At 34.4% G+C, this 25058-nt stretch overlaps 1 protein-coding gene and 1 long non-coding RNA gene across 13 annotated transcripts in view; one reads left to right on the forward strand and one right to left on the reverse strand.

Moving 5' to 3' along the window:
* Positions 1 to 16971, reverse strand: part of LOC146994836 (uncharacterized) — a 63706-nt gene extending 46735 nt beyond the window's left edge. Inside the window, exons 1-2 of the long non-coding RNA XR_015043784.1 lie at positions 16228 to 16971; positions 10349 to 10438 (exon numbers count right to left, since the gene is read on the reverse strand). This is a non-coding gene — a long non-coding RNA (uncharacterized LOC146994836). The remainder of the gene's footprint in view (positions 1 to 10348; positions 10439 to 16227) is intronic.
* The window catches only part of LOC146994835 (cullin-5-like), a 155836-nt gene that overhangs the window by 56233 nt on the left and 74545 nt on the right, over positions 1 to 25058 (forward strand). The window contains exons 1-2 of one of the 12 annotated variants that reach the window (XM_085826235.1): positions 18732 to 19151; positions 19302 to 19377. The exons of 8 other annotated variants lie outside the window; for them this stretch is intronic. Coding sequence is in view for 2 of the 4 variants with exons in the window: in XM_085826228.1 (XP_085682354.1) it covers positions 24967 to 24995 (29 nt within the window). In the remaining 2 variants the exon portion in view is untranslated. Of the gene's footprint in view, positions 1 to 17253; positions 17443 to 18731; positions 19152 to 19301; positions 19378 to 24239; positions 24996 to 25058 lie in introns of those variants that run through there. 3 more of the 12 variants (XM_085826236.1, XM_085826230.1, XM_085826228.1) reach the window with 3 other exon arrangements.

Genomic DNA, 25058 nt, shown 5'->3' on the forward strand with positions numbered 1-25058 from the left:
CTGTTTAAATTGAAAGTAAAAATTGGACAGGATTTCTATAATTCGCCCCAAAATTCCAACTAACATCCTTTTGCTCAGAAAACTCCAGAAATGTATGAAAATAAAACATTTTGAGTTATTTCAAAGTAAAAAATTTACTATCTCCTCGAAGTGCGCTGTTTAAATTTCACCCTGCGCTGGTGTTTCACTGCATAGCCGTGGCTCTTCGGTACAGCGGCGCAGAGGCGAAACAGGTTTACATTGCGTCTATGGAAGCTTTCATTCTTCTCCTTAGAGATTCTTTGGCTTAATGCTGTTGGCTGAACATCCTTCTAAAACTTATACACATGCCTGAAAAAATTCATGACACTTAGAATGGAAATCTTTTATCTTCACTACTTATTGGGTCACAATCACAGAGTTAAGGAAAGTGGGAGTTTAATTAAACTATTCTTTTGTCTTTTCTCTAAAATCAGTGCATTGGTTTCAGAATATTATATTCGATCTAAAGGTCTCACATCGCTTTTCCTCCTACTCAAATCTTTCGATTTTTATTTATACATAAAATCATAAACACTTTCGCTCACCACTTACGTGACATGAACGTATATTTAAATTAGGTACATGCACCCGATAAAATATATGATGTGGCCACCACATGACTTCTTTGTAAGGACTATTAAAACACCTGCATTAATAACTGTAAAATATATAAAAATATAAAACGTTTATTACAGTTAAAAACAATTTTTACAATTAAAATTAGAGTTTCTGCATCCAAACAAGCAAATCAGCCAACAGGCAAACTGACCAAAATTTTGGTATACAGTATTGAAAGTTAATGCTTAGTCTCCCTATGCAAACGGACATGGAAGTTAGCGCACCAAATGACTTAAATCACTAACTCTACTAGCTCTTTCAAATGCAAATAAATGGTGGCCTCGTTGCGCCTACCATCACTTTTACATTGCTCATAAATCGATAGCTATCCCATGCAATAAAGTTGTAAAATACGTAACCGCAACATAAGAACAACATAATTATACCCCTTTAAAAGGCTAAAATGCAAAATTTACTAATAGATAAGAACACAAATACAGAGCTGAACGAGCCGGTTTGGCTTTAACTTATAACTCGAGTAAAGACGAAACACTTTCGTATTTACGTATTTTTATCAATTATTGTTCATTGAACGGGAGTTGGTTTTGATGTACGTGTGAGTAACACGTGCATACGAAAATATCCCTAACATTAACTAGGAAAGCCGAAATCTTCATAAGATAGACATGTTACAATTAATAATCAAATTTAATAAGGAAAAGTAACAGTTGCCGGGTACATTATAACGGCTTAAGAAATTCAGAGCACAGTACAGATGCGAGTACACAAGTTCACATATCTCGGCGAAACAGAGACGCACACATTTGTTGAAGTAGTTCCCCTTGACTGCCGGGGAAAATTCTTCTCTCCCCGTCAGCCTGTATGTTTGCCAAACGGGTTTACTGTTTCGCCAATTGGCGCTTTTCTGTACAGTTTTTAAGTCCGTATCGCCTGTTTGGCGCTGCCGCTGCATACTCCCTCCGCAGTGTCAACGAAATGTGACATACCGATGCGGGGGTCGGATTAATCGTCCAGAACGGGTGATACAAATGTCCGAAGTTTTTTTCACACTCTTGGAAGCAACTTGAAAAGAGTCCATGGTTACAAAAGCGGGTGTCAGTCTATCTATGGAGATCGTTTGCTTAGTCCCTTTTATTTCGAGATCAAACGTTTTATCTCGTCTTTCTAGCACATTAAATGGTCCATCATAAGGAGTTTGAAGTGGTTTTCTAACTCCGTCGTGTCGAACAAACACATATGTGGACTTGTGAAGGCGTGGATGAATGAAACATGTTCGCTGACCGTGGCTAGAAGTCGTGGTCGGGCGGACAAAGATGAAATAGAAGATAGAGTGTCGGCTGTGGAGCAACGAGTCGAAGGAAGAGTTTCGGCCTTCCAACAAAATTGAAGAAAGAGTTTCTGCCGTCCAAGGACATATTGAACAACAAATCAAAGACAGAATTTCTGCTGTCGTCGCCAAAGAAGTTGACACTTTAAAGAAATTCGTAGCGATGGCAGGGAGCACTTCGGATGGTTTAAAATTTCTACCCATGTCTGCTCGTCCCTCTCTGAAGCTGTCGACATATGATGGAAGACCTCCTGGCAGGTGTATAAGACACAATTTTCGATCGTGGCAGATGCAAATGGATGGGATTCCCAAGCTAAGGCCTGTCATCTCGCCACTTCTTTAAGAGCCGACGCAACGGATATCCATTAGACTCTTCCCGAAAACAAAAGGTTACATTTTGAAGCTCTGTCCTGCGTCTTGGAGCTGAGCTTTGGGGAAAACTGTTTAAAAGACTACAGTAGGCTTCAATTAAAATCCCACCAACAGAAAACCACGGAAACACTTCAGGAGCTCGCCACAGATGTTGAAAAGCTGTCCCACCTCGCCTTTTCGGAGTGCCCGACAGAAACAAGGGAAATCCTGCCTCTGGAATACTTCATCGACAGCATCCAGGATCCTGAAATACAGAAAGCTATATGAATTGCGGATGTGAAGGATATAAAAAGGGCTCTGTTGTACGCCATGAAATTCGAGGCAGCCCAGCAAGCAACTCATAGAGACCACTACCCAGTCAGAGCTATGTGAGTCCACGAGCCAGTGGATCAACTGATGGCTCATTTAGATGATTTATCCAGACAAGTCGACGCTTTGATACAGAGTAGCAGTGAGAACAAAGTCGCTCGAAGGTGTTGGAGATGTGGTTCTAAAAGTCACCTATGACGGCATTGCAGAACACCCCAGGGCACGGATAATAAAGCGGATGAGTTGACAAGACCAGTGAATGCCTTGAGAAGAAATGTTGGTGAAAAGAAACCGACCCTAAAGTGCTGGAACTGAGGTGTTGAGGCCACCTACGAAGGAACTGCAAAAAACCCCAGAGCACGGAAAATAAGGCATATGATTTAAACAGACAATTAAATGCCATGGGACGCAAAAGGAGTGACAAGAAACCAAACTGCTGGAACTGCGGAGCAGAAGGCCACGTGCGAAGGAACTGCAGAACACCCCAGAGCACGGAAATTAAGACTATTTCCCAGCAACGATGCAGAAAAAAAATTAATAGCCATATCGAGGAACTTATGTTGCCAGATAATGAAAAACCCTGTTTTAAAGCGCTTGAGATTTCTACAGTGTGTGGCAACAGTAACGGACTGTCCATCAATGGGAATATTAATGGAGTTCCCTGCAATATGGCGATAGATACAGGAGCCAACGTTACCGTCATCCAAAAAGATTTGGCTCAACAACTGGGAAGCAAACTTATCTGGACACCGCCCTGCGTTACCCTCCAGACCGTGTCCGGTGACAAGATCGACATCGACGGAAAAGTAAACATTAACATCATGTTTGGAAGTGCCGCTTACCATCACACGGCATATGTAGCAGAGATCACTGATTCTTAAATGCTCGGATTGGACTTTTTAAGGAAATACAATTTTTCCTTAGACTTGAAAAACAACAAACTGCTTTCAGCATCTGATGACATGACTATCCATCCTCAACAGGGATCCTCGCCTGGAAATGTCGATGCCTTGTCCGAAAGACCCAGCTCAGGAAGCTGCTGAAATCATACTAGGGTCGAAAAAAAAACGCAAGACTACCAGCTATTCTCTATCCCAGATGCTCTTCAGTCGAGACCTTCGTCTGCCTTAAGACCACCTGTTTGATCGCCATACGGATACACCTTCATCGCCTGAGCAGCACATCCAAGATGTCCAGGCCCGTTATGAAGTGATGCACCGTTCCGCACGAAAGCGAGTGAACTTGGCGACGGAGAAAGTGAAGACCAGATGCAACACGAGAGCTACTGGACATACATTCAACAAAGGAGACAAGGTTTGGTTGTGGAATCCGACTTGTCCGAAAGGACTCTGTCCGAAATTACAGTCACCTTGGGATGGTCCTTACGCAGTCCTAAACAAAACGAATGACGTCGTGGTTCGGATCCGTAAGTCATCGAGCTCTAAACCTAAAGTCGTTCATTACGACAGGTTAGGTCATTACTATGGCCATAGTATGTAATGTAAATAATTGTAAATAGTGCAAGACCATGGTCCTTTTTGTTTCTAAATGTGTATTTAGTATTTGATTTGTATTTGACAGCATTTGATTTGTTTTATTTATTGCATTTATTGTTCATGTTGTTTATTATTGTAATGTAATGCTTATTATTGCATTTATGCCACAGTTGTAAGGTTGGCTTCCTGTCCAGGGATTGAACTGCCAGGGACGTGCAGTCCTTGGGAAGGGGGCAGTGTTACGGATTTGGTATTTAAATAGCTTATGTTAGTTGAATGGTAAATTAAATGGTTTTATTTCCCGCGCAGTGCAGCGCGTGACGACTATTAAAAGAAAGCTAAGCCGGAAAATTGAAAATACAAGAGCGTGTGCATGTAACATTTAATAAATATCTCTTTTTGATTTCGAGAAAGTACTAGAAAATTCTCACGCACGATTTTAAAATCTTATAAAAGGAGGAAAACCTCTCAGTTCGTAGTAGTTACTTAGTTTGTTGTTGTTTAGAAAACTGCTCTTGTTGACTGTAGCGAATTCGCGGATTAGCTTTCTTTAGCTGTTTTGAATTAAGTTCTTTTGAACGTTTGAGTAGTTAGAAGATAACTACTGTGAGATATTGTAAAACTGAAAGAATATCTGAGAGAATTTAAGCATTTCGTGATAATAATAAATTTTTTGTTAATTTTTTATTGGACTTGTGCATTCATTTTGTAACGAACCTGTACGCACGCAACAATATCATTGATATTTGAAGTAGTGAGTTGATGTTGGTCAAGAATGCCTTTAATAAGATGAAGAAGTACAACATCTCAGTGAGTTTCAATGAGGTTGTGTAATAGAGCTACAAGAAGGTAGATTTTCTTTCTTTGATATTATAGAAATCTTGGGAGGAATGTATTCACTGTGCATGATTGTTTGTCAAGGGAAGATACTAGGCTCAAGAAGGCCGGGTTCCAGTCAGCTGGCACGGCCCTACTGAGATTGAAGACTGCCGTGTTTGACATATGGCTGTAGCACATCATACTACGAGCAGCCGAAATTCGAGCTGCTGGATAGAACGAACTGTTACTAATTGGTTACTTGAAAGACAGCTTCGAGCTAGATGCCCTGTAGTGTGCATGTCATTGACTCCAAACCACTGCTGTTTGCGACATCAGTGGTGTCAAGCTTGTGTTCTTTAGAGGATTAAGTGGAGATCTGTTGTGTTTTCTGATGCCAGTGATGGCTGTGCATTGATTAAAAGGAGTTCAGTTTAGCGCCTGGAACCAACCTGTCTGCGACCTAGACACACTGGACCTACACTTGGAGTTGTGGCCTGGAGAGCAATTTTATATGACAACAGCAGCACTCTCATAGTTATCCCATGTATTCTGACTGCAAATTTTTACGTCAACCTGTTCTGCTGCCTTTCATGAACAACATACAAAGAGGTGTTTTGCAGCAGGATAATGCTCGCCCTCGTACCACTGTTGTAACCCTGCATGGTCAGTAGTGTCAACATGTTGCCTTGACCTGATAGACCACTAGATCTTTCTCCAGTGGAGCGTGTATGGGATATTATTGGACGACAACTCCAGTGTCATCCACAACCAACATTAGCCGTCCATGTAGTGACTGACCAAGTGCAGCAGGCATGGATCTCCATCCCAGAAACTGACATCCAGCCCCTGTACAACACAATGCATGAACATTTGTATGCTTGCATTAAAAATTCTGGTGGCTACACCAGTTTAAATGTACCAACATTTCACATTTGAAATTACTCTTCTCATGCTTGTGCATTAACCTGTTATCTTTAAAATTTAATCAATTAAATAATGTTACCTAGATAAATGTATTGCCGAAATTTCAGTACTCCACAGTAATTTTTTCTTGGTGTTGGGATTTTTTTTTCTGTCAGTGTGAGTGTATATGTATAAATAGATAGATATTTAAAAAAATATAATTTAAGATGTAAGAAAATTTGCATGTATTAGGAAGATAAAAAATATAAATACACACACACACATATACAGTCAAAAGTCTTTAATCCGGATGTCCATAATCCGAAATGATCTATAATCCGGACCTCAAAGCTACAAACTTTCTGCGCATGCACATATGCATTTACGCATGCGCATAATACATTTACGCATGCGCGTTTAATGTATAACGGACGGTATAAGCTAAGCTAAAATTATCTAATTCAGTTAATGTTGCAGATTGCATTGTTCCTTAATCTTCGAATTGGATCCAGCTTATTATTTTTTGCAGCCTGTTAGAGCAATTTTATAAAAGTAAGCTTGAACTTTCGATTATGTCAAAAAGAATTTCCAATTCTGGAGCTGCCGAAGGATCTACAAAGCGAAGGCGTGTTTTGATGTCCATCAAACAAAAAGTGGAATTGCTGCAAAAAATGGATAAAGGCATATCCTTTGTTTCTCTAACCATTCCGAAATCTGTTTATCAATTTCACGTGGCTCTGAGGGGGGGGGACAACGCGGTGCGCAATGAACTGGAAGTTGATCTGTCAGCACTATCCTTATCTTCAGGGCAGATGTTTTTATTTTATTCAGCTTATAATTCCTTACTAAATGTAGTATTTCATCTCGATGTACTCCGTCTTTGATATGATTTAAATGAAATTCCTCGTCATTATAAATATCACGAATACACATTTAATAGTTTTCTGGTTGCAATTTTCTAATGTCGACTATGTGTAATGTATGCTTTATGCATGTGCGCATTGAAAGAAATGTTTAATAAAGTAAACAAATACATATTAAACTTTTTTTTTGTAAATTTTGATACCCTTTAGATCATAATTGCTCTTTATTTCATAAATTGCGGTTTCATATTTTTAATTTTATAATTTCTGCATGCCATCTTACCAGATTTAAACTGATGATCTATAATCCGGAATCGCCGAAGTCCCGACGAATCTGGATTAAAGACATTTCACTGTATATGGCATACCTACTCCTTAGGCAGATAACCCTCGAGTGCTTTGCCATGGTCAAACTAACCTGTGATTTTGAAAATTTAATCAATTAAATATGTTACTTAAGTAAATGTATTGCCGAAATTTCAGTGCTTTACAGTAATTTTTTTCTTGGTGTTGGGATTTTTTTTCTGTCAGTGTATGTATGTGTATATAAATAGATAGATTGATAAAAAAATATAATTTAAGATGTAAGACTATTTAAGATATGTTAGAAATATAAAAAGCATATTTTGATACACACACACACATACATATATAATTTAAAATATAAGAAAGATAAAAAATGTAAATTTGTATTGATTTTTCAATTTTCGTTTACACTTTGTTTTTATATATTTTTTCGAATTTATACACTTTGTTCTTTGTTTGTTTGTTTGTTTTATACACTTTGTTCGAATTAGAATAAAGTGCCTTTTCCACCCCAAACTGTAGGAGCTGCATTGATGGAGGCACATATTATTAAGTTAAAATTTTTAATTTTTATTTTTCTAATTTAATATTAATTTCATGTATTTGCACATTTGTCAGCTTAGAAACAGGCTTTTTCTTGTACTTCTCTTGCTACACTAATCCCCTGATGAAGGAGTACCAGTAGATGTAAAGTCCATTTGCCTTTTATTATTTTTTGCATTTTTGTATTGCAGCAATTTTTGTTGTGAAATTGTTTGGTACTTACGAATTAATTCAACCACAATCGTGCAATTTGGCAATTTTTGCAATTAAAAAAAAATTGCAAACTATTGACATTTATTGCTAGTGGGCAGACATTATCATCATATCAAAAGAAAACATACTTTAGCAATTTAAAACATAAATTTTGATTTTAAATAGCAATTATATCAGTGGTTCCCAAATTGTGTACTACCGCGCCTTGGAGAGCTGCTGGCTCTTCACAGAGATGCAGCAAAATATTGTAAAAACCTTCCTAATTGATTGAAGCGAGACATTTAGCTTAACTAAACAATAAAAGGAGAAGCTAAAAATATATAGATTTTTTTTTTGTTTGTTTTTATTTGATCCTTTATAGTTGCTATAACAGAATATTCTTGCGAAGGGTAGCCGGTAAAGCTGTGCCTTCTCGATCGTGTTATCGAACGATCTTTTCATTGCTTTCTACAGCTCATTTGGTAAAAAAGGAACCAGGAACCTTTTTTTTTCCGCAGAGCAGCGTGAAATTGATAAACAGATTTCGGAATTCTTAGAAAATGAAAGGATGTGCCTTTATACATTTTTTTGCAGCAATTCCACTTTATGTTTGATGGGCATCGAAACATACTTTCGCTTTGTAGATCCTACGGCAGCTCCACCATCAGAAATTCTATTTGACTTAATCGAAAGTTCAAGCTTACCTTTATAAAATTGCTCTAACAGTCTGCAAAAAATAATAAGCCGGATCCAATTAGAAGATTAAGGAACAACGCAATCTGCAACATTAACTGAAATAGATAATTTTAGCTTAGCTTATACCGTCCGTTATACATTAAACGCGCATGCGTAAACGTATTATGCGCACACGCATATGCGTTTGCGTAAAAGTATTACGCGCATGCGTGAATGCATTATACGTTGAAGCATGCGCAGAAAGTTTGTAGCTTTGAGGTCCGGATTAAAGATCATTTCGGATTATGGGTGTCTGGATTAACGACTTTTGACTGTATTTTATAAAATCTTCTCCACTGAAAGCATGTTTTTTTAAAAAAAGTAAGTGAGGATATGGAAGCCAAACACTCATCTTTGTTGTACTATAGCAATGCAAAATAGCTCTATCGTGGTAATGTTTTATCACATACCTTTCAACGCAGGTAGAAATATTTATTCTCCTTAAAGGAAATGGTACAAAGATGCAGACGGTTTTATTGATCCCAATTTTTTAATAAAATTGACATACTTATGCCTAATTTTTGAAAAGGTGAATTCCCCTACTCTCTGTCATCAGGGAAAAAACATGCACCTTTTGAAGTCAACAGAAAAAGCATCAGCTTTTATAAAAAAACTCTTTACTGTGAAGAAGAAAATTGGATCAAAATGCAGGCAAAGGTGGTTTTATAAGATTGCAGCAATTTTTTATGTCAAATGAACTTGATCATTCTGAAGAACTATGTTTGAAGGATGTTTATCACAGCTAATTGTCTAGTTTGAGAAATGCTTCCTCAATGAAAATTTTGAGAGGTTTGCGTGGATTCAAATCTATTTAACACTGTTGTTTCATCTGAGTTTACTTCTGCAGAAGAAAGAATCTTACCGAGTTGTTTTGCGACAATAGTTTGAAAGCAGAATTTGGCAGCAAGGAATTGGTAGAAGTTTTCATTTCGATAAAAAATGAACATCCCTTTCTAAGTGATAAGACTCAGTGGATTTTAATTCCATTTTTGATGTCGTATTATGCAAAGCTGGATTTTTGGCAGCTGCTATAATAAAAGTAAATATAGAGCAAAAATCAATATGGAAAAGGAAATGAGAGTGGCCATATCCAGTTTAATTGCATGATTTGAGAAAGTGTGCTGTGATTAGTAGTCTCATCCATCACATTAATTATTAATTTATTGTTAATAAAGTAACAAAAAATGTTTAATAATTAAGATACATGAGTTTTATTTATTCTTATCTCTTACTTATGATTAGCCTTACATTTACTTAGGGTAGGGAGGGCATCGTGAAAAAATTTTAATTGAGAAAAGATCTAGTGACTCGTAAAAGTTTGGCAACCACTGGGTTATATGCTACATAAAAAATTAATACTCAACATTTTTTTGCAAATCCTTATGTAATTTATGCTGGTCTTCTGTTCATGTACACATTAATCTGTTTTCACTTTAAAAAAAAATCAGACAATATCACACCCTTTTCATTGCTCACCGACTATTTACCAAACACATCATGTCATTATTCCCTTTAGTGATTTTGCATAAAATGCTATAATCTTGTTGAAATGTTACTTTAGTCTTTCTGTTGGTGGCAAATATTTTAAAATCAAATTTTAGGCAAAAGTATCACAGTTCATCTATAAAAAATGTTTGAACTTTGATTACAACAAAAGGAACTCGTACAAAAATGGTGATGTTTGGCTGAAGAATTGTTATATGCATGGTTGTCTGAAGAGTGATTATGTGCATGGTTGCCAGAGTGTAACACATTTTAGGGGGGTACTTAATGATAAAGTGATTATGATAATATGTTGAGTACCATTTGTTTTGTTTGGTATTGTTTACTAGCTATGTGTAATCATAATAATTTCTTAGAAAATAAAAGGTAAAAAGGCTTACCTTTTAGTCGATCTTCTTTCTAATCCAAAGGCATATCCGGGAGTGTTTATTTCATTCATCGATGCACTACTCACAGAAAGAGAGAGGCTTCTAAGATAATAAGATATTTAATTTACAATCACATCACTAAACTAAAATATATAGTATATAACACAGAAGAGTAGGATTACATGTTTCACTCAAACGTCCATCACGAGTTCTCAAAGTTCAGTTAAAAAAGTTTTAGTTTAATGTTTTAGTTTTTGCTGCACACATGCGCAAATCACGTGGTTGTCGGTGAGAGTTTCAACATACTCCCAGCTTTAAATTTGCTGAAAAATCAAATTTAAAACTGTAACATTTGAACAGGCTTTACCATTCGACCAGTTCTTGTAATCATCGATGGAATCTTTTCGCTATTAAGATCTTGAGGCAAGTCATTACGAATATCAGGATCGCAGTAAGTCTCTGGTTCACCAGAAGAGCTGCTTGCCACATTTCTAAATCTAGACTATTCATCTGATGATGTTATCTCCAAAGGATACAAACACTTGGTTGGTCGCAAAACTTCTCCAAGCTTAGTCTTGACCTTAACTAAACGCACATGTCCATTCCGAGATTTGAAAATCCTCGGTTACTTTCGCCAATATCCAGTCTGTTCGCTTCTTATTATCATCGGACACTAAAACAAGATCTCCTATTTTCAGAGGTTGTGAAGCTTTTACATGTTCATAATTTTGCTGTAACTGTCCGAGATATTCGATTCGAAATCTTTTACTTAGATCTTGTAAAAGTTTTTGTTGATAAATAAGCCTTTTGTTTAAAGATTTCGCATTTATATTATCCAGATCAGGAACTCCAATGTGTTGAATCTCATGGAGAAACATGGAAGGTGTGATCGGAGATAAATCTTCAACATCTTCCGAGACATATGTCAATGGACGATTATTCGTTATTGTTTCACAGTCACACAAAATTGTTATAATTTCTTCATGATTCAGAGATGATCGTCCTAAAACTTTGCGAAGGATTCTTTTCAGGACTCCTATTAATCGCTCACACCATCCTCCCTACCAGGGAGCTGATGGCGGAAGAAATTTCCATGTAATTCTGTGGATACTAGCTTATTCTAAGATTTTATCCCAATTTAAGCTTTTGAATAATCTATCACTTCCTTTGAAATTCGTTCCATTGTCGGAATAGATGGTGTGGGGTCTTCCACGTCTAGCAATGAAACGTCTCGGTGCTTGCAGAAAACTTTCAGTTGATAGCGAGAAAATCAATTCCAAATGTACTGCGCGAAAAACAGCACAGGTAAAAATCACTATCCATGATTTTTGATTTCCCTTCAATATCAACGATCCAGTCAAGTCAACACCTACAATCTCAAAGACTGCTGCTTCTCTTACTCAGTCTTCAGGGAGAGCAGCAATGGGTGTTTTCAAAGAATTAGTATCGAACCTCTGACATACAACACAGCTTCTTATGACTTTCTTGACAGTCTTTCGTGTTTTCAAAATCCAATATTGTTCTCATAAAGCAGATATTAAAAATTGTACTCCTGCATGATTGTTCATTTCATGTTTAGCTCTAATTAATTTTACTACAATAGGATGATCTGAAGGAAGAATAATAGAAACTCGAAAATTTTCTGCATCATCTCTTCTCAGAATTCTGGTTTTAACCCTAAGGATTCTGTTAGAATCAATCATTGGTTGAAGTATACGTAATCTTTTGTCATCTAATCCAGAAAATGATTTGCTGTGCACTAATCTCAAAAGAGTTAGTTCGGCTCCTTTAATTTCTTCCGCTGTAATTGTTCCATAAGTTCTATCATTAGGACTTAGTCTGACATTTTTAACAAAATGGAAGATCCAAGATATTATCTTTAGAATGGTATTGTACGAAGAAATCTTATCAAAATTAACTTCAGTCATAGCATTCGAATTAACTGCAGAAATTATTGTCTTCTTTCTTTCAGCATTTATAATGTCAAAATTCAGTACAATTTCAGAGGTAGGCTATTTTTCTGAATCATTTCTCAACCAATCGGGACCCTCCCACCATTTCTATTTGACTAAGGTTTCCGGACTGCATCCTCGGGAAGGGAGGTCAGCTGGATTTAGTGTTCCAGGAATATAATTCCAGTCGTTTGGATTACTTAGAGTACGGATTTCTTTCACTCTATTGTGAACGAAAACGGCCCGGTTTTCATTCTTTTTTATCCAAAATAATGCATCCATAGAATCACTCCAATAATAAATAGGCAAGCTTTCTAGTCTCAAATCTTCCTTAACACGATGTGCTAGTCTAGCACCAATCGTACAAGCTAAGAGCTCTAGTCGTGGTATGGAAATCGGCTTGATAGGTGCCACTCTGGATCAAGCTGAGATGAGCTGACATGTAACGGAATTTTCATTACAGCTTCGCATAAATATGCATGTGGCATATTTACTCGAGTCACGAAACACGTTAATAAGAGATAATAATAATAAGATAAATCGGAATAAGATAAATATCATTAATAAGATAAATCGGAAATTCTTTCGGAGTCAGCAAAAATTCTTCTGGGTATAGCTATTTTTTCCAAATTGTGCAATTTATTTTTCCAACTTTCAAATTTGTCAGAAATGCTTTTAGGTAAATTGTTATCCCATGAAATCTACTGTTTCCAGCATTCTTGAAGCATTAGCTTAGGAATCAGAGTAGCAGGAGCTGTAAAACCAATCGAATCAAAAATCCTGTGTACTATTGACAATATATTCCTTTTGTTGACAGGCTGTTTCACAGAACTATCTTTAAAGTCACAGGACAAAGTGTCATTTGATAAATTCCATTTCAACCCCAGAACTGATACGGTTTTATCGGAGTCTTTATTGCAAGGATTTCCTTTTAAAGTTTCATTGCTAGGTTCATTGTAACACCATCCCCTTAAATCAAATTTAGCAGTCGACATAATTTCCTTCGACACATTAATGAAAGTGTTTAGTCCTTCAATAGTATCAATGCTGGCCACACAATTGTCGACGTACATTGATTCACTTAATTTCTTAGCTACCTCTTGTTGATGTTCAGGAACATTCTCGAGATGATAATTCAGTGTGGCGGCGAGAAAAAAAGGACTGCCATTAACGCCAAACACAACGCGCTTATGTCGATATATTTTAAATTTTTCGGAATCTCCTTCTTCCCACCAGAGAAATCTAAGAAAGTCTCTATCTCGAAGACAGACACCTATTTGCAAAAAGGCCTTACATATATCTGAGATAACCCCGTATTTACCTAGGCGAAATCTGTTTAAAATACTCGGTATTAATTCCAAATAATTTGGGCCCTTTTCTAAACAGTCATTTAAGGACACACCATTCCTTTCCTTCGCTGAGGCATCGAACACAGGTCTAATCTTTGTGGTTGAACTTTGCTTAATTACAGCCCTATGTGGTAGTTAATGACAATTTTTGGTTTTCTTATCTTCAACAGATTCTATAATACCTTTTTCAGCCCATTTGCTAAAAATATTTTCATACTCTTTCAGACAGTTTTTTGACTGAAGATTTTTGATGCAGGATTTTAACCTTTTCTCTGCTAATAATCTGTTGTCAGGTAAAACCTCATGCCCTTCTAACCAAGGAAGAGAGACCTGATATCTACCCTCACTATCTCTCTTTAATGACTGACAAAATTATGTTTTAGCGATTTCATTAATTTCCTTTCTTGTGTGGGTTGTAGCAGAGTCAAGTCACCGTAAATCCGAAATTTTAGCATCATTAACGAGTTTTAGCATCATTTTAGCATCATTAGCATCATTACGAGTCAAGACACCGTAAATCCGAAATTTTAGCATCATTAACATGAAGTGACAATACAGTTTTCGTACTGTCAGAGAACTCACGCTTTTCATTTTTCCCCATCATTGTCCATCCTAATCTAGTGTGTACGCATGATAACCCACATTTTAGTTGTCTAACTTTCCCTGTTAGAAGCTTTCCTGCCACATCTGCACCTAAAAGAACATGAATTTTTAAAGGTGATTTTTCATACATCAAATCAAAGATTTATTCTGCATGTCAGTTAAATTCCATGTTTTCGCAGTTCAATAAGATATGTATCTCTACGAATTTGAGGAATGTCAGTACATATTTTATCCTGATCCAAAACCTGAAAATTACAGTGATAATCACCTTTAAGACTACTCAATCTAATTAAATATTTACTATGAGTTTCTTTCTTTTCAATTCCTCCGAACAAACCATGGATTAATTCTTCTTTACCACTTGTTTTATAATTCATTATACTAACTGCATACTTCGAAATGTAGGATCGCTGGGAACCACTATCTATTAAAATTCTCACATATTTTTCGATCCCATCCCCACGAAGTTTTAATATTAAAGTTTGCAAATTTACTAACTGCATGCAAGATTTATTTGTCAGAACACAGTCTTTTTTATTATTTTCATCCCCAATAATGTCTGTAGAATTATTTCCGTGAGAGTTGCACATTATTGACAAATGAGCTTTACCGCATATGGAACATTTAACTTTGGTTTTGCATAAGCGGGAAATATGGTTCCGTTTCAAACATTTAAAACAGAATCCGTGATTCAGCAATTTTTGCTTTTTTTCATCTAAGGTTAAACGACTCGCATTCCGACATTCATAACTTTCATGATCTGAATCGCAAAATATGCAGTTTGAATGTTTATAATTTTGATTCTCATTTGTAGACAGCAACTGCGAGGCAGACGATACATCTGGTACCCGTTTATCATGCCAAGTTGACAGCTTGCTTTCGCGTTTTGTTTGTCGGGGGAGGGGGTTGTATGAGGAGAAATTGACGGTGCTTCTTTCGATTGCAAAGCTTTTCCCTTGCAATTAATTGCTGAGAAAGAAATTCCACTAGGTGATTCAAATCGTAATTTTATTTTCGAAGTGTTTTATTATATTCCAAAACCAAATCTGCAGGCAATGTTTTAAGCAAAATAGGTGCTCCATATGTTTCTGAGGTCATATTTAATGATTCAAGACATCGAATATGTTTTTGTATGTAATTGAATAACTTTTAATTCTGTTTTTGTATGTAATTGGAAATTTTGAATGTCATTAGAATCCTTTAGAGGTCTTATTTTCAGTAATTTGTCTATATGGGCGTTTAGTAGTACATCTTTATTTCCAAATCTTTCTGTGAGGAGTTTAACTGAAGTTTCGTAATTTTCTTCGGTTAAATCGAAACCGTCAATGGTGTTATAAACATTACCTCCCAAAAGGGATTTCAAATAATTAAATTTGCTTATAGCGTCAAGCGTTTTATTTTGGTGTATGGCTAATGAAAAAGTGTTCCAAAATGTCAGCCATTCGCAGCTCTCGCCATAAAACTTCGGAATCGTAAGTTTAGGAAGCTTCACATTATGATTTTCGCTTTTAATGTTTTCTATAATACTTAACTGTTCAGTGCTTCTTAACACACTAAATTTTTGTTGTTCTATATTAATTTCTTTCAATTTTTTGTTAGCTTTGTATTTAAATGTAGTTATTCTTTCACGATATTCGTCAACACCGTTTAATTCCTGGTCTAGATCCTTTATGTCTATTAATTTTTCTATATCGGCATCTATTTGCTTTAACTCGATCGATTTTTCATTTAAGAGTTCTAAGGAAATTTCTAGTTCCTCTGCATTCACTTCTGTTTTTGATAATTCAGTTTCGATTCAGCCAATTAATTTTGTAACGGCAGCCCTTATGTGGCCGCGTTTCCTTTTCAATGTATCGATGAATTCTGTCATTGTTTAGTATTCAATAATTCAACAAGTATCAACAATTTGCTTTCATTCGCGGTACGGGATGCCAAAAAATGTGTAATCATAATAATTTCTTAGAAAATAAAAGGTAAAAAGGCTTACCTTTTAGTCGATCTTCTTTCTAATCCAAAGGCGTATCGGGAGTGTTTATTTCATTCATCGATGCACTACTCACAGAAAGAGAGAGGCTTCTAAGATAATAATAAGATATTTGATTTACAATCACATCACTAAACTAAAATATATATATAACGCAGAAGAGTAGGATTACATGTTTCACTCAAACGTCCATCACGAGTTTTCAAAGTTCAGTTAAAAAAAGTTCTGTTTTAGGTTTTGCTGCGCGCATGCGCAAATCACGTGGTTGTCGGTGAGAGTTTCAACAAGCTATTTTTACAGCAGTAGTTTGCCGTTGCAAAAGGGAAAAAAAAAAAAAAAAAATCAATTTTTTACCAATTCCTTATTTGAGTGGGAATATGATTTTCTTTTACTTTGTGTATATTTTGTATTTAATAAATATTGCCACTGAATTATTGCAGCTTCCAACACATAATTTGATTTTGGGTTTGAAATTAGCTTGTCCAATTTTTGTAACTACTATTTGTGAACTTATATGTATGGTTCACTCACTTGGAAAGTTAATGATTATATAATACCTCAGTACATTTTAGCTAATGTTTCCATTTTTGGACACATTTTTCAGCTGTACTATATTTAAACATTTTGTGGGTGTTTTATTAATGCTATTCTTTCTTTCTATATATACATGTAAGATATGCCAACTCTTTAAGTTTTATCGGGAGACTTTTTTTGTTGCATCTCCAAGCCTCCTGCTAGACCACAAAATCTCCCAATTTTAAACTTTTATTAAGAAAAGTTTTTTCCCCCATGAATAAATGAACTTCATTGAATTAATGAAACTTAAAAGTGTGAAAATTTGATTCTGCCACCTGTAGTGAATTTCAGCATGCTTTTTCATAATAATTTTTTTTTATCTGATTTATCTCTGTAGACATGGTATGTATAAAACTTTTGGTATGTATGTGTTATTGCAACTGTTTTCTTAGAAGTCACCAAATTTTCCGAATGTTGCAAACTCTAGGAATCATGTGCATAGCTATTCTTCAGGCAACCCTGCTCATAACAATCTTTCAGTCAAGAAATGTCTCCATTTTTGTATGTATTCTTAATGTATTTCAAAATCCAATAGCTTTTGTGGGATTTGTCAGCAGTGGAAGAAACTGCAGTAAAATTTCTGCAGAAATACAGAATTTTGATACAAAACCTCTAAAGGGAACAGTGAGGAGACACATTTTGGTAGGTAGCCAGTATTGCTGAGGTTTGCGCAATGCCGAGCCTCTGGAATTCTGACAGACAGACAGACAAAGTAGACAGATGTCTTGTTTTGCACCCGCTAAGTCTTTCTGCACCGATGGGCGAAAAATCAAGCATAGGTGCGAGGAAAGGTATAAAGAAAGAGGGGCAATTTCGTATTTGAGGAGAGTAAAAAGGAACTTCGTACATCTTGTACGAGTTCAAAAGGCCAGGAAGAAAAGATGGGACAAAATAAAATTTTAAATAAATGGCCCAAAAATAATAGAGGGAAAAAGAAAAAAAAAAAAAAAAAAAAAAGGGCCTATAGAAAGAAAACGAAAAGAAGTAGAAAATATCCTAAAATACGATTGTGTCCATGAGTGTAGTTAAAAGGAGAAGAAACTGTCTTCATTTACAATAAATAGTGTCTCACAGGTGTGTTTGTGTAGTGAGTGTGTTTGGTAATGGTGAATAGATGTGTTACTGGGGAAAAAACAAATATTGACGGTGTTAAAATGCTTCGTATCAAGGTATTTAGCATGGAATATAAAGTAATATGTATGCTTGCATCCTGAGATATCAACAAAGGTCGTCAAACAAAAGTATATATTAATTTAACCAAAGTAACTTATGCTACTTTCATTCTCAACATTTTCATACATTTTTCAAAAAGCAGCAGCAGACTAACAACATAGAACCATATACAATACAAGACCACAACCGCATACACCCAAAAAAAAATAAATAAATAAAAAAATAAAATAAAAAATATATATATATATATTTATGTGTGTAAATAACTGAGTATATGTATTAAAAACACAAATTAAACAGTATTTATTAATTTAACTATCATAATTTATTACAAGATTAATTATTCTACTATCATAATTTATTACTAGTTAAATAATGTTAATATAACACAATGAGGCACACTGTTATTTATATAAGCTCATAGTTCTAAAAATTTATTTAAGGCGGTGAAGAATAAACCATCCCTTACATATGGACATTTAACAGATAGCAAAGAACAGTATGAGAAAAATCGGTGAGGTATAATATTATTTAAAGGCGAAACTATATTCAAGCGATCTAGAAAGAAAAGAGAATCCAGAAGATCCGAGAGGGAAATAGCGCGATGCCCAAATTATCCCTCTCATCCCCAAATTTTCCCTCTCTCGAGATTCCTTAAGGGCTTTGTAAGTGTTGACAGAGGTGAACTGATAATGCTGGCGTCTGTTTCGAGTTGATACACAAAGGAAGCCACAAGCAATGGCAATTTCAAGTATTTTTTAATGCTTTAAACTGATGAAAAATTAAGATTTATTGATTTAAAGGCACTTATTTATAGAAATTTGATTTAGTTTAGATGAAAGAAAAGTACTTATCTTAAAATTCCAGTCTTTTGAAGTATATCCTTACATTGTCCGCTGTTTTATTCTCGTCAACATCGGAGCCGAAATTCATTGGAATGATATAGGTTTTGTAGAGGAAAAATAAAAAATTTTTCAAAGAAATTTAATTGATAATCACCAAGAGGAAAGGAAAAATTTTCACTTTTTTACGGAGCGCAGCGATCGTGCTGCCGCTTGCCTCGGTGATCACACAGCCCTCCCGCCTCTGGAATTCTCTGATTTTTTTAAAGTGAAAACAGAGCACTGTGTACTTGGAAGAAGAATGCTAAAAAATTACGGAAAGATCTGGAGATGAATGTAATGTGTTTTTTAATGCATCACATAATCCTCATTTAATAATTAAAATTTGCATTTTAAATTGCTAAAATAGGCTTACATGCTCATTTGTTGATAATGCTTGCCAACTTAAAATAAATATTGATAGTTTGGAAATCTTTTTAAAAACAGGTGCAAAAACTACAATCTTGCACTCATCAAGTAACTTATCTTTTTACTTACAAAAAAAATCATTAAATTGCACCAGGTAAGTGTAAGTATCGAACCTTTTATGAAAATTCAGCCTATGTTTAATTAGGTAGTATTTATATTTCATTTTGTTTTACTTCAGTGAATAGTACAGTACTGTGTTTATCTACACAACTGTATGTATATTATTTAATATAATATTTGTCACATTTGAAAGTACTGCACTAAATTAAACTCTTCCTTCTCTACTCAAGATTTTTTTTAGTATAAAAGTGTAAGAAAATTACAAAATTAAATTAGAGCCAAAGGACATAAAATTTAGAATATCTAATTTAAAGTTTAGAAGATCTAATTAAATATTAAATTTTAAAAAACATTCTCTATTCGTAAAAAGCAAATTTAAAGTTGATTAAATTTTAAATGAACTTGAATTACAAATAAATGATTAATTATTGCTATGTTATAATAATCTACAATATCATTAAATTCTGAGAGCATATGTAAATCAAGTGCAAGTATCAAAATCTATGAATATATAATAAATGTATAATATATAATTCCAATAATTTTTTTTTAATCCTAAAAATTTATAAAAATGCATAAGTGAATAATTGTTGAGCAGGCAGGAGACAGACTTATCAAGGCGAAGTTGCCTCCAAACCTAACTCTTCAGTTATTCAATTCATGTTTCGTCATTCATGTAGGCAAGGGTAAAAGAAAAATTCAAAACCAAAAATTGTGAATTACTAAAAAGAAATTTAAACAAGTGGAATTTAGAGAAATTAGCAAGTAAAGACTAGGATAACTAAAGTCAATTAAGAGTAGAAAACCAAAGTAATTTAGAAACTCTTGCGTAAAAAAAACTTCCCTGGCACAAATTATGCAAATAAATCAAAAAGAAACTAGATGCTATTTATAAAAAAATACATAAATAATACTAAAAAGGCAAGTAAAAAGTAAATTTTAATTTAACTTACCAACTAATATTAATATGTTTTACATCAGAATCATTATAAATAGTTGAATAACCATTATAAAGGGTCTTCAAGGCCAGTTTGAAGTTCGTTTGAAAAGGTGCTACCATACAATGCGGAAAACTTCCAGAAACACCCAATTTCGGGTCTGAAAAACCTCCTGAATTTTCATGTTCAGGGTTGAAAGCTATGACATGTTATATATTTTTAACCATTATCAGCAGTGTGATACAACTAAAGATTAATCAAAATTTAATTCTTCTTCAAGATCTAGAATTCTGTTTTAAACATACTCGTATTGCTTTACTTACAGATTTTGTATGCTTTATAATTAGTTAAAGAATTAAGTGGTTAAATTAAAAATAAAATTTTACTGGAATTAAAAATAAAAACTTGGTAAAGATATCTCAATTTGCTTAAATTTTATATTAAACTATAAATTTCAAGAAAGATGACATTGTTTCATCTTCTTGAAGGCGCAGAAAAATTCTGAAGAATTTGTTACTTCAAAAATAGGAACCTATGTGGGTTGCCTTCAAACTTTACAAAATTTGTGTTAATAAGTTATGTTAGCATAAATTATTCATTTATTATTTATTTAATTTATTATTATTACATTGTCATGCTTTTGAACTGTACCGAGTGATCACTATACAATATGTCCCAAAATTCTTTTTCTGATTACAAATATTCATAAAGCACAAAATGTAACACATTGACAAATATTTTTTATATTGAATTGCATGTAACATATTCAAGTTTTGGTGTACATGCTTACTGTTACTTTGTTTGTTGGATTGATTGCCTTGCTCATTATGACTTTGCTGTTGCCAAGCTGTGTGAGATTGAAAAAAATATTGACTATCTGAAATGTGTCCTTTTCTCAGATGAGGCCACATTTCATTTGAATGGTGGTGTCAAGTGACACAATGCTAGAATCTGGGGATGCGAGATTCTTCACACTATGTTGGAGACCATCAGAAACAGCCACAAGCTGAATGTGTGGTGCGATTTTATGCACAATTAAATCATGGAACCTGTGTCTTCAGTCAAAAGATGATCACAGTCAATACCTATCGCAATATATTGCAATTACTTATTGTGCCACAGATTTGGGATATTCTGGACTTAATTTTCCACAAGATAGTGCGTTAATTTAGTGGTGGTTAGATATCCATGCCTATTAGGATAGTTCCATAAACTGGCCTTCACGATCACCAGACAACACCACTGAATTTCTTCCTTTGCGGTTATGTCAAGGACCAGGTTTACTAGACACCAGTGAATGATATTGTACAGGTATCAAAGTTTTCTGTGTTTTCGCGTAATTCCGCTTTTTTGAACATCACCCAGGCTGTTTCTGAGATCGATGCAGAACCGTTGAAAAATCGCGACCGGCGTGGTGTTGTGTGGGGAGGTAAATACAGGACATGCTCTCTTTCTTCCTCTTTTCTTTGTAAAAAAACTTTACATCATGCCATCGTATAATATTACGCTGGGTTAGCGATCAAACGTGGGCACTCCTTGTTGCGAACTTTTCGAGTTTGCCTGAGCTGAGATCACGAAATACGTTGTTTCACATCAAGACGAAGTAGGTGGGGCTTATGTGGAAAGGCGGAACTAGATGCGCAGGATATCGAATCAAAGAAGAGCAACCAACCGTAAAACAAGAGCGGACTTCAATAATTTCAGCCATCAGTGCTGGTGCCATCTGTCGGACATAAGGATAACCACATGCATTCTCCAGTACACAAAACTCCATGTAAAAATTTAAGGAATGCTCATAAACTGTACAAAGAAGAGCTAGAGATTAAAAAGGAGGAGCGAGAATCTAAAAAAAAAAAAAAAAAAAGCAATTAAACATTGCAGAAAATAAAGAAGAAAATAAAAAAGTATCAATGGATTGTATGAAAGCTGCTGAAAAGAAATCGAGACAAACTCGCAAACGGAAATTAAAAAAGTTGGCTGCAAAAGTAGCAAAAAAGAAAAAGCTTTTTCCCTAAAAATTTTTAATCAGGATCGAGTGAGACTGAGACAAAATAGCTATTTTTTGTATTCCTCCTTTAACTATATGTTATTTTGTAACTATATTATCTCATATGACTACTTTTTCTGGTGTTATACAAAGTACTGTTTATTGAAGATAATTGAGAGCTATAGTAACAGTTATATATTATCTCTAAAACTTGTTATTGCCTGAAAATGGGCAGTAATATATAACATAAATATGTATATTAGTGTGTTGTAATGCTGTGTACAGTATTCATGTATCAACTGTTAAATTAAGTTACATAAATAGCATCTTAAAGAAGGTTAATTCATTACAATCTCTTGGTGATTTATTAATTTTTTTTTACAAGATAAAATTAATAGCAAAATAGTAAGTACAAGTATTATTTTAGTTTAATTATATGTATATGTTTAATACTTTTTATATTAAAATGTGTTTTTTTTTTTGAGGTCGCGCGTGCGCAATTAGTTTTTGTGTAATTTTGTGTCCGCGCGTTATTCAGCTTTTTTTGCCAACATGCGCTTTCATGCCTGTATTGTAGTATTACAATGCAGAATTACTGAAGTCATAACATCCATCTCTCATGTAATGTTGACCAACACAAGGATGGAATTGAAATATCACCTGGATATCCTTTGGGCAATGAAAGAATCACATGTATAAATTTACACAAAACTTACTACACACACAAAAGTACACAAAAACTTGAATATGTTACATGCAATTCAAGGTAAAAAAGTATGTGTCTTTATGTCATATTTTATGTGTTATGAATATTTATAAGCAGGGAAAGAATTCCTGGATACCCTGTATTACATAATTACCAACTTCCAATTTTAGAAGGAAATTCCTAATTTTTCATTATATCTCCTGATTTCAAATTTTTATCTTTTACAAAGTAAAACATTTCCTGCCAATAAATGCAGTTTATTAGGTAAAGGAAACTGAAATTGGGCTAATTCCATTCTTTCACTTCTAATGATTTTCAGCATAACTTTTCCTATTAAATTTTATTTGATTTGTCTTAATTTGCTGTAGGTATTTACAGAACTTTTCATCGTGATTCGAGCAACATTTAATCAGTTAATATTTATGTTTAATTTATTTTACATGAAAAAATGATATTTTAATTTATTCACATATAGTAAGTTTGTTTACATAATACAGTCAAAAGTCGTTAATTCGGACACCCATAATCCGGACCTCAAAGCTACAAACTTTCTGCGCATGCGTCGCGTTCACGCATGCGCACAGGCGTTTACGGGAGCGCATAAGACCCTTGCACTGCGAATATGTTTGTGCGCATGCGCGTTTAATGTGTAACGGAGTTATACGCTAAGCTAAAGTTATCTAATTCAGTTAATGTTGCAGATTGTGTTGTTCCTTAATCTTCGAATCGTATCTGGCTTATTATTTTTTGCAGACTGTTAGAGCAATTTTATAAAAGTAAGCTTGAACTTTCGATTATGTCAAATAGAATTTCCGATATATATTTACTACAAAGCGAAAGTATGTTTTGAAATCCGAAATCTGTTTATCAATTTCACACTGCTCTGCGGCAGAGGGGGGGGGCAGAAACGTCATTATTAGATTATGATAGATTAGAAAGATTATGTCAAATAGAATTTCCGATATATATTTACTAATATGTAATTTGTATCTACAAAGCGAAAGTATGTTTTGAAATCCGAAATCTGTTTATCAATTTCACGCTGGGGATTGGAAGTTGATCTGTCAGCACTATCCTTATCTTCAGAGCAGATGTTTTTATTTTATTTGGTTTATAATTCCGTACTAAGTGTAGTATTTCATCTCGGTCTTTGATATGATTTAAATCAAGTTCCTCGTCATTATAATTCGCTTCCGATAGTGAAGAAAGTGACCCAGAGGTTATTGAAAACGAAAGCATTTCGATTGACAAATTAGTCGGTATTCTCAACACAGCAATTATAGGACTTGAACAGCGGAACTTTGTAACTAAACAAGAAATTATGTCTGTTTAATAGAATTAAAGAGAAAGTATTATCACATGAAACGAAGCAACTTACATTGAAGGAAATGTTTAATAAAGTAAACAAATAAATATTAAGCTTTTTCTTTTTGTAAATTTTGATACCCTTTAGATCATAATTGTTCTTTATTTCATAAATTATGGTTTCATATTTTTAATTTTGTAATTTCTGCATGCCATCTTACCAGATTTAAACTGATGATCTATGATCTGGAAAAATCGATAATCCGGAATCGCCGAAGTCCCGACGAGTCCGGATTAACGACTTTTGACTGTAGTATGAACATTAATTATTCATTTTATTTTCATCCTACTGAAAAAGTACGTCATTAAATAAAATTCTGCCTTGCTCAGGATCTTCTCACATTACAAAAATATAAAACTGAAGTAGCCAAAGAATATAAAATGTAGAATATCTAATTAAATATTAATATATTTTACACCAGAAACACATTATAAATAGCTCAATAGTCAATCACAATAGTATATTACAAAAAAATTTTGAATTAATATGGAGTTATTTTGAAATGACATTGCTGCCCAGAAAAAAAAAAAAAAAAAAAAAAAAAAAGAACACCACTTCTTGGCAACTCCTGGTTTTCTGCAAGATTCTCCGCTTTTTCATATTTTGAAATTACCAGCTATGATGTAATGAAAGGAATTGATTATATTTTCATCAGGTAAGGATGTTTTACACCAGTTTATAAAATACTACTTATAGTTGTCATAACAAGCATCATCTA

Source organism: Stegodyphus dumicola, chromosome 11 (genome assembly GCF_044657685.1).
Source record: "Stegodyphus dumicola isolate Sdum_Otavi_A_Nest chromosome 11, ASM4465768v1".
NCBI classification, from domain to species: domain Eukaryota; kingdom Metazoa; phylum Arthropoda; class Arachnida; order Araneae; family Eresidae; genus Stegodyphus; species Stegodyphus dumicola.